Raw genomic sequence first — 11,210 nt, 5'->3', positions numbered from 1 at the left:
AGAACCCAAGCTCCTCTGTGGTCGCCTTGGTGTAAGAGAGAGTTCTTCTAGTGCTTTTTGCATTCTCCCTTTTTATGAGCACAGATATAGGCTCCCCCTTGGAAGAGTGGTGGCATTGAAGGCTGTAGTATGAAGGGCTATTTGCTAAAGGTTTAGCACCTGACATACACCCTTTATTTTTGATCTGCTGCGAGCTAAGGTGTCCGTAAGGGTTGAGTAAAAATTAAAGCATGACAGACCTTTGTGTCATCTGTTTCATTTTCAGTTTATATCCCCCAAAAGTGTCTTTTTTTTTTGTATGAAATGTGACTATACAATACTATATATATATAGTATTTAATATAATGTTCATTCCTGGCTACTGGTTATATTAATATTATGGTTGATACACTATAAAATACAGCTGATAACTGAAATTACACAGCAGAGTTTCTGTACTTTTACAGTTCATAACTATGTCATTAACTGTGAAATCACAGTATGCAACTCTTGTTTTACTGTGATTTACATTACATTACATTTCTAAAAATAGAAAAGAAATGCATTTAACCAATACTTTCCTGTAAAATGACTGAATTTTTTTTTTTTTTTTTACAGTATTTGCATTTAATTAACTATAACATTGTTGTAACATTGTGCATTAACAAATTCTTTAGGTTCTTTAATCTGTCATATAGAGATAAAAATATGAAACAAAACTGTATATATAATAATTCAAATAACTGTCAAATAAATAATATTTTCCATGAAGTAGAGAACAGATACTTGCACCAGGTACTGCACAACAATTACACCAAACCAAACACCAAACTAATATCTTAAAATACATGACATGGGGAGCAAAACTTTGAGATGAAAAATAGAGACTGACTGCTTGACTGGATTTCCTTAAAATTTGGTGTGCAATTTTGCTGTAATATTCTGTGTAACCTTTATTGCACTAGATAAAAATTTACCTGGATCCATTCATAAGACGGATAATTGTTTTGCGAATATCAGGCAAGTTTAAAGCATAAACAAGAGGGTTCAGGATGGGTGGTATAACAAGAAATTCAAGTGAAAGTAAAACTGACAACCACATAGGAAGTTGTAAAGTCACAAGCCGACTCAAAGTGACCTCAGAAATAATGGCAATTGAGAAATTCAAAAGAATCACGATGTGTGGAATACAAGTTTGATAAGCTTTGCCTTTGACTTGTGATGAGCTTCTTCGACAAATTATTAGAATTTTTACATAAGAATATAATATTAAACTTAATGGAATGATTACAGTTGTGATCAATATAAAAAATCCCATGATATTATTAACAGCAGTGTTTGCACAAGACAGTTTGACCATTTCAAAGTTGTGACAGTACACCTTAAACAAGTTTTTACCACATAATGTCAGTCTGGAAGTCAAAATAGCAGAAATACCAAGAGAAATCATTGGATAAGTTAAGATTATAAATATTAAAACAGTTAGAAACCTTGGTGTAAATATGTTGTGATACTGTAAAGGTTTACAGATTGCAACAAATCTGTCAAATGCCATTAACATTAATATTGTATTCTCATTTGCTGCATATGTGAAAATGACATAAGACTGTAAGACACATGCTTCACGGGAGATTGAGTGTGTATCAGAAAGCAAGTCTGTCAGTGTTCTTGGGAAAAAGCCAGCTGTTCCAAATATAGAGTTGATAGACAAACATGAAATCAGAATGTACATTGGCTGGTGTAAAGTCCTTTCCAGATATATTACAAGCATAACAATGGCATTAAATAGTGTGATAGCACAGTATAGAATAAACCCTAAACTGAAGAAAGCATATCTTATGTTCCCAAGATTTTCAAACAACATGAAATAAAAATATGTTCCATTTTCCATTTTCTGATAAGCAAATGTAGCCTTCAATGACCTGAGTTAAGACAACAGACAAAGATCTTATGATTTATACACATTTTAAACATGAGCAATATGTTATCAACTTTGTTTTTTTATATTCTACATATACAATTCGGATTCAGTAAGGTTCAATTTATTACTTCATGATACCTTACCTTCTTCACAAATACTGTGTGATATATCATCAACAGTATACATGCAAAGTGTCAACAACTTTAAAATTATTTTTTCAATCAATATCAGGCAAAAGTACAATCAGTATCATAAAAAAGACATTGCACAATTTAAATACCTACTCTAATACACCTTGAAATGACCACCAATGCTTCCTCATTTATTGTGCTTGAATAACTGTGGGTCACCAGCACAGGTTCACTTTTTTATATATTTTGCATGTCTCAGAAGTCTCCGCTGATAGGCTTATTTTGCATAAAGGACACAAAACCCTATTGATTTGATTTCCCTAGAAACTAATTAATCAAATAGATCATGGCAGACTAAAAATAGACAGTTCAATTATTATTATAATTATTATGCAACAGGACATACTGTAACAGCAAAGGAAAGCATGCGGTACTCGCTCAGACAACACATCGGCAGAGACTGGATGGGTCTGGCCAGGGAACAAAAAGCCTGGCGAAGTTGTTGTGGCCTGCGTCGAAAGACTGAAATACATGCAGATTGAAAGATTGAAAGACAAATAAATTATAATTTCAGTTGACGCAGGCAGCTGGTTTTGTCTTGCACTCTGTACTTTGATGGCACACATGATTGTGACGTGGCAGTCATCAGTCTGCGCCATGCCGCATTAAAGGGGTCATATGATGCTATTTTAAGTTCATTATTTTGATTATTGGGTGTAATAGAAAAGGTTAACATGCTTTAATTTAAAATAAAAAATAAAAAAATCACATACTGTACATTTTTGCAGCTCCTCTATTCCCAGTCTGTCTAAAACATGCTGATTTTTACAAAGCCCCTCCTTCCGAAAAGCTCAGAGTGCTCTGATTGGCCAGCTGACCCAGTGCATTGTGATTGGCCAAACACCTCAAGTAAATGCAAGTGATTTAAATATTCATGCAATTATTATTATTATTATTATTATTACGATTATTATTATTATTACGGTATTCTCCATCTGCCTGAGGCTGGATCTACATTAGAAAATTGTAGATGGATACATTTGGAATTTTTCTTTCTTTTTTTTCTTTTTCAAAACGCTCCCTGTCCACACTAGCGTATTCCAAAAATTGCTAATTCACATTGAAATATCTGAAAATGCTTAAATCACCTTACCGCGTATGCGTAAAACATTCTAAAAGTTCACAATCTGTAAAAAGTTCACAGATAAAAAGAGAGCAGACATAATACAATTCTCATGCTATTCTTCTGGCACGATAATTTTATTAGCAAAATGTCCCGCCACTCAGTGTCGCTGCCAGGTTGCACTCAAAATCACATGGTCTGAAATGCAATTGTCCTCATGCTTTGCCGCAGGACAGCAATTGCAAATACATTTGCAGTCATCTTCGCCGGAATGCAATAGAAAGACTGTACAAAGGAAAATTTCTCTTTAGCAACACTATGAAAGTATATAGCAGGCACAACCATGCCAGTATAACTATATCTATGGGTTCAATATGTGTCACATCACTAAACATGTGTCATCGTTTGACAATTTATCCACTTGGGAGAGTGTTTTCAAAAAGCTCTGTCTTCGATGACAAAAATGCTGTCTCAATGTGGACGAAAGATCAAAACGGAGAGAATAAGATGTGTTTTCAAATGGAAATGTATTGGTGTGGACAAGGTCTGAGTTCTAGTTCCTTGTTTTTCCATGGTTTCTAAGTTCTACACCTGTTCTCAATTCTGTTAATTATCTCCCGCATGTATTTTAGCTCTTAGTTCTCTCCTTAGTTCTTTGTCTTGCCATAATGTAAAAAATTATCGCTGAAGCGCTGGTATAGCGAAGAACCAACGAAAAGGACGTTGCTGCTACACCACCCCGGCGGCTTTCACTGTCCGCCGTCTCTGGCTCTCCCACGCTCACTCTCCGCGGTGGGGCCACTCGTTTTCCTAGTTTCAACGTCACAAGGCTCACAGATGATAAACTTCCGATGAAGTTGTTACTGTATACGTTTCTCAGGGTACTCACACATTGATCAACCCGTGTGCTCGTCTTGTTCTCTCTTCCAGTGGCTGGCTCGCGTCCTGACTGCTGTGCTCTCTCTCCCGAAGGGATTTGCTCATTAGCACTTCCGGCAACTGTCCTGCATGTAACTTCTCAGAATCGGACACACACTTGACACTTGAATCACAATGTAAAACTCGGTCTGTATTATACTCAGCCTCGTCTCTTTTCTTCTCTTTTTAGCTCTCCGGATCTTTGATCGCTCAGTCCACAATATCCACCTCGTGTTATCCTTTGTTTGCCCAGATGCCCAGATCCTCTCGCCGCAACGGCTGGAAGCGGCTACCACCACGCTCAGCTTGAGCCCGACCCGGAACTAACAGCTGCGGCTGTGTGTGACCGCTGCAACGACTGACTCCGACTGACTTCTGGAGGCCCTCTTTGTACTCCTCCTACCTCCCCTTCACCCAATCCGGAGATCGCGCTGTTTATTAGAGCACCTGCCGCCGATTCTCTATGATTTTTTGCGCGGGGACGGGAACCCGGAAGTAGTGGTGTTTGATCAGGGCGGAACAAATCTCTGCCACTATGGTTCCGCCCCAGGAAAAGTCACACCGTGACAGAATACTCTCCCCAAAGAACAAAACTGTCAACAGGCATGGTTGATGTTTATCTATAACTGGATACCGCAACAATTTAATTCAAAGTTGTTCGTTTGCTTGGCCCATTTCACCACGGATAGTTTTTCTAACTTGGGACAATGTCAAACAGGCTTCGCTCAGCGTCTGATACTGGAGAAGGGGGCAATTCCAACTATATTCCCACAAGCAGTAAGTAGTGATTGTATCCACTTATTGACTGTCTAAACAATTTCTGATAAATTGAAAGTTTCTTAGTGAGACAACATTAACGATAATATCCCCTGTGTTGTCTAGATCCAATGCAAGATGCTAGTACAGTAACAATAGGAAACTCCAAGTCGCACACATAACAGTATGACAAATGTCAAATGACAAAAGTTAATATTATTTCCTGCCAGTGTTGTCATATAAATCTACAAAATACAACCGTAGATACAGATGGCAATCCCTTTTGTAAGATAAAATTATAATTTAGCCTATATTTCATCAACAACACATAACTCAGCAGCTAACTATGTTAGTTTAGTTGCTTACAGATAGCTCACTCGATCCTTCTAACTAACGTTACCTTCGCCACCACTTAAGTTGAAACGATAGTCATTTGGCAAGGCATCTAGTCAATTTGTTAAAAAAAAAACTTTACTGTACTGTACAAACAACATATTTACTCACTACCCAGTTTGCTGTTTAGAGTTTGTGATTCAAAGTGAAGAACCTATCATTGTAAAATACTACGATGACACATTACAATAATTAAAATATTTTTATAATGCTAAAAAACAAAGTTGTGACTTCTGACGTTATGAGTTAACGTGTAAAGTTAATGTTATATGCTAGTTCACATGTAGGCTCAAGTTATAGTACTGATGTTACGTTTTGCAGGTTCTTACTGAAAATAAAGACTAAACTTACCACTCAGAAGCGTCCATTTCCAATCTCAAAACAATTGGTTGTTCCTCAAAATCTGCATCTTCATCAGAAACAGGACCAAACATATAAGGTTGGATGCATAATCTCTCCATTGTCATGATGTGTTGTCACTGAAGCTACTGAAATTAGCCGCGCAGTGAAACAGCCAATCAGAGCAGAACTCCACATTAATATTCATGACCCTTCCAAATAAGGCAAAAACAGACCATTTCATTCTAGGGACAATTTCTAGGGTTGTAAATGGACCTGTAAAACCGTATCTGTACAATTTTTGCCCTCTATGTAGATATCAGAGAACAATTAAACATTTTGTTTCAACTTTAAGGGTGTGCATTATTTTTCAATAATTCAACGGCCTGGGGTCAATTATTCCACTTATACAGTACTATGGTCACCACACCTAAAAAAAAAATAAAAATAAAAAACATTGTTCAGATGGTGTATTTCAAGACATTTGTATGTTTTTTCCCTTTAAAACACTTTTTTAATTCTTGTGTGTAGGACTAATTTCTCACACATCTAATCCTACAACATCCTATTAGAGCTAACGGAGGCTTCAGCCACTAATAGCAGACTAATACAGTTTTTAATAAACAGTAGATCGGAGTTTATTGAGTCAAAGGTCATAGTTAATAGTTAGTTAATAGTGAGACTAAAATCCAACAAACCCTAGGTCTTTAACCAACAAAGTTCAAATCCCGTCTGGCTAGCACGCTTCCCATATTGTTTACATGTTAGGTCAGAAGGTGGAGAGTTGGCAGTTTTTTTTTATTTATTTTTTTTTGGTTGATGGTTGACAGTAAAATCGGCAGTGTAAAATTAGCAAAAGTTATTAATTTCCAAAGAGTTAAATTAACAATCTACAGTGTTAAAGAGTACTCACCTTCAGTGTAATTATGGTGTGCTACATAGTGTTATCTTATTTTTACACTGAAAGTGCAAAAGAACACGCTGAATATTGACTCCGCCCTTCAATGACTGCTGCCTCGCAAGACGATAATGGCATTTTAGCTTCATGCGACCAAGATGGAAGGTTGGATTGCTTTTCTCTTTCTAAAATTAAATAGTAAATACATTTGTTAACATTTTTTGTCAGATATGGTGGTGAACACGTTTAGAAATAAATAAGTGGATTAAGGAAGCTCGTCAAGTTCATGAGATGCCGAGATGTAACGTTACAGAAGAATGTGAAAGTTTCTCATGCCGATTTGATTTCATGAAGTTGATTTTACGTTTAAAATTAATTTGTTGGAATGTGTTTTTAATTTGTTATATATACTTTTAGCTTCTTTCATTTTGGTTTGTTGACAGCCTTCATGAAATGATGCATTCCCGCGGCTCCAGTCACGCAGAGGCCTGGTTTTACGACGAGTCTGGCATTTTCTGCGCATATGAGAGAATTCTTCAAATTATCATTTTAAATTTGTTTTGAAAGCATTAATTTCCTTTCATTGAAAATGGTAAAAGTGGCTGTGTTATACATTAACGCGTTTATTCAGTTTTTGTGACTCATGCGCATTATTTTAAGGGTGTACTTACAATAGGCACTCTGAACCATGCCGAGCGTGTTTCACCCCAAAGCCCAGTTCGTTTGACTAGTGTGAGCACTCCGTTCCGTGCCCTGGTGCGGTTCGTTTGGCCGGCCTTGGCCCGCTTGGAAGAGGTGGCATAGCTGTCAACCCTCCCGTTTTTTCCGGGTTTCTCACGTATTTTAGCTCTTTTCCCGCTGTCTTCCCGTTTTAGTATTTTCCCGTAAAATATCCCGTATTTTTATGCTCTGATTGTGTTAACTCGGAACACACAACTATTTGTGTCAGTGACGTGGCTTGCTCTTGGGTTGCTAGACCTCCAGTCAAGCAGGTGGCAGTACACAGACAGTAGCTTAGGCCAGTGTTTCCCAACCGGGGTGCCGTGTAAAAGTCCTTAAAATATATAATTTTTTGTTCAAATTTTACAAATAATTCTCTCTTTGTAAACTTTGTTCATTGCATGCCGTATGTTTGAATATGACCAGTCCTTTTCGCCGTCATCACCCGAGTTTAAAGCCAGAAGACGCGAATGAGAAATCCCGCGCGCTGTGAGAAAATGTGTCTCTGTGCACTCGTCCGAAAGCGCGCACACATCTCACAGTGCGCAAATATTGAGTTCTCTTTCAAGTCTTGCTCTTGAACGGACAAACTCACACAAAAAGTATGGCAACATGTCCATCTTGATGAGTATTCTAGCAGACATAGTCTGTATATGCCTTAAGTAAACTTTATACAGTCGAGAAAGACGACGCATATCCGAGCATTAGGTCTTAAAGGGGCAGTAGCCTTAGGTCTTAAAGGGTTTAATGTCAAACAACAAAAGACAAGGACATCACTCACTGCTCTTGATTGAAATGCTTTTGTAAGTTTAATAGGATTAATCTTTAATTTATACATCAAACATGCAATGTTATTTTACATTTGATAAATTTCTGTACCTGAAAACTAATGTTAGACGTACCTGAAAAACCTGAAAAGCTTAGTTTAGTATCATTTAAATTAGTATCATTGCTCAATAGTATTTATTTGTGCTGCTGCTTGTATTTAAATACATTTTTCTTATTATTCTTGTTTTTATTTGACAGTAGTCCTTTTTTCCCAGAACATAGCAAATACTGAACCGTACCGAAACCGTGAACATAAAACCGTGAATCAAACCAAACCGTGAGCAATCTGTACCGTTACACCCCTAGCGTAACATATGAGAGGGGGGGCCACAAAATGGAGAACATTTTCAAAGGGTGCCATGACTGAAAAAAGGTTGGGAAACACTGGCTTAGGCTACTATCGAAGAAGACAGTTGCAGCAGCAGGCGGGAGGAAGAGGGAAAAAGTAGCGGGAAGTGAACATCAAGAAGAGTAGAGTATAGATGAGTGTGATGTGCGATGATGGATCAGGACGCTGATGGCCAAAATCAAAATATATTGTGTATAAACTCTTTAGACTGTTAATGATTAGTGCTTTTTTTTAAAGTTTGTGGGTAAGAATCTTGTAAAAAAAAAATCCCTTATTTTGTGGATGGATTCCGGGAAATCTCCCTTATTTTCTTTCTTTCCGGGCGTCTTTCGCGAATCCCAGAAAGGAACGAACCTCACCTACAGTAGTGGGGCAACGCCATTGGGTCACTGCCTCAATCTTACTTGGGTCTGTAGCGACACCTTCAGACAAAACTACATGACCCAGATATCTTCCCTCCCGCTGGAAAAATGAGCACTTCCCCAATTTAGCTTTTAAGCCCTTCCTCAGCAGCAGACTCAGGACCACCTCCATCCGAGAAAGATGTTGATCTACTGATGCCGAAAACACAACTATATCATCGTGGTAAAAAAGGAGAGACTGTCCCTGTTTATCACCAAACAGCCTTTGCATCAACCGCTGGAAGGTGCTATGAGCGTTACAAAGCCCAAAGGGCATCCGATTCCACTCAAACAGGCCAAATGGAGTACAGAAGGCCGTTTTGTATCTATCCCCCTCCGTAACTGGTACCTGATTGTACCTACTGGCGAGGTCCATGGTAGAAAACCATTGGGAACCCGTCAGTGAGTCCAAGGTCTCCTCGATACGAGGTAACGGAAAAGCATCCTTCCTTGTGCTCGCATTCAGAAGGCGGTAGTCTACGCACAAGTGCAAACCACCATCCTTCTTCCTCACGAGCACAATGGGTGATGCATAAGGACTACTGCTCTCCCTAATTATTTGTGCCTTGAGAAGCTGATTTATGTGCGCCTTAACTCTCTCGTACTCAGACGGAGGTATCCACGACATATCGCTCCAATGTCGCTGCCTAATGGGAGTCTGATCTACAAGAGGTATGTCATGAGAGATAAGGCCGGTGCACCCAAGATCCCCCTCATGTGTGGAAAACACAGACTTGACCTCAAAAGCAAGGCCCGAACTTTCACTTGGTCGGCCATTGGTAGTACAGTCAGATCCAGAGTATCAATCTGATCCCGCACTGAAATAACTCGAGCCGCCTGAACACTTGCTGACACTGCCACCGGCTGAACCTCACTAACCTCAGAAGGCAAACTAACCACATCCACGTGTCTTAAAGTGCCAATAGTAATACATGGATAAAGAACAATATCAGTTGTACCGACATTTACTACCGGTATATATACTGTTCCCCGAGCCACTCAAACCAGGGCCGGAGATGCCAACAAGCCTGCTGGCAGACCTACCTCTGGTGGTTCAAATAAGACTGCCCCGCTAGAATACTGAGTGGAACAGGTAGCGGCTACTAGGTTTAATGTTCCCTCAGGAATAAGGTTCACACGACGACCCCGCACCCTAACTTGACCGCTAACAGTTAAGGCTGGCACAATATCTACCTGATGACAGTGTTGCAGTACCTGAAAGGGTCAAAGCCAAATCAAAGAAAATGGATACACTGCCCAAGCATTGCTGGCTGCACAGGGTCACCGTTGTCCTGTTCCTATTCAACAAAAAAAGACACCCCCCCCCCCCCCCCAAAAAAAAAAAAAACTTCACACAACCAAAGAAAATAAAAATACAAAACAAAGAGATAAAAACAATGTATCAAGACAAACAATATACAATTCACATCTCTGTCCTACACCAGTGCAAGATCCTGCCGACTGCACCACAATGTGGCAAGGCACTAAGGGCCCAACTACTTAGATTATAATAAATGCAGCTTTAAGAAAACCAACTACGTCACTCTGACATCACACAGAGAATGATTAATACACTTTATATTAAGGCACGCAAGTTGGTTGCACTAGTAAGGAACAGAGACATGAATATCGTATAAAAGAGTTATTAATTCAAAAATCACATAAAAATAAACTGAGGGTGCCAGGCAAGACACGCCACACCATCTGCTCAAAGATGTTATTTGTCAGAAGAGGAATATGGTCATTCAGAAGTCAGTCACCACAGATTTAACATACACATCACTACATTCAAAAAGCTTTGGCTGAGGGCTAATGGGCAAGGAATACAGCCACACAATTTGAAGTAATCTCTTATCACTCACACACAAAATCCGTGTGTATCACTGCACACAGCACCCAGTGTTCAAACCACCACCACCAGCACGCGGAGAAAGCAAGGATTCCTGACTGAAGCCCTAAGCACCTAGCAAAATAAGTTTTGCAATTGCTCGCACACACACTCACACACACAGACACAAAATCAGAAATCACAATTAGAGAATAAACCAAGAATAAATCAAGTCAGTATAAACACAACAGAAAATAAAATAAAAATAGTAAACCAAAAAAATAACACTTAACTGAAAACTACAATTCCCAATAACAAATAATCGCAAAACAAGAAAAAAAAAACCAAAACAACTTAATAGCACATCATTCAACCCACATATGACGAGCCATAATTACAAATCAGAATAAATAAAACAAACAAAAAAACATAGGTTGTAGGAAAACGGCGGAGGGGAAGGATCTTGAATACCTTAAAAAGGAAACACAGTTGTTAAACACCCATACAAATGCCCAATGTTATCAACTCCATCAGGAGAAGACTTACCCAACGACGGAATCAGGTCAATCACTCTGAATGGTAACACTATAGATCGCTTGATTTCATTCTGATCCTGCAGCGTCGCA

The 11,210-nt window shown here is 38.7% G+C and overlaps 1 protein-coding gene across 1 annotated transcript; it reads right to left on the bottom strand.

Annotated features, from left to right (window-relative positions):
• Positions 1-952: 952 nt before the first annotated feature.
• Positions 953-1,870, bottom strand: LOC307130078 (olfactory receptor 51I2-like; the record flags this gene model as incomplete). The annotated part of the gene is made up of 1 exon (XM_079822950.1): positions 953-1,870. One exon carries the CDS (start codon positions 1,868-1,870, stop codon positions 953-955), a length of 918 nt encoding a protein of 305 aa, XP_079679076.1.
• Positions 1,871-11,210: the final 9,340 nt, after the last annotated feature.

Source organism: Gobio gobio (genome assembly GCF_949357685.1).
Source record: "Gobio gobio genome assembly, chromosome: 8".
NCBI classification, from domain to species: domain Eukaryota; kingdom Metazoa; phylum Chordata; class Actinopteri; order Cypriniformes; family Gobionidae; genus Gobio; species Gobio gobio.
This window is presented reverse-complemented; position numbering and strand designations above follow the sequence as displayed.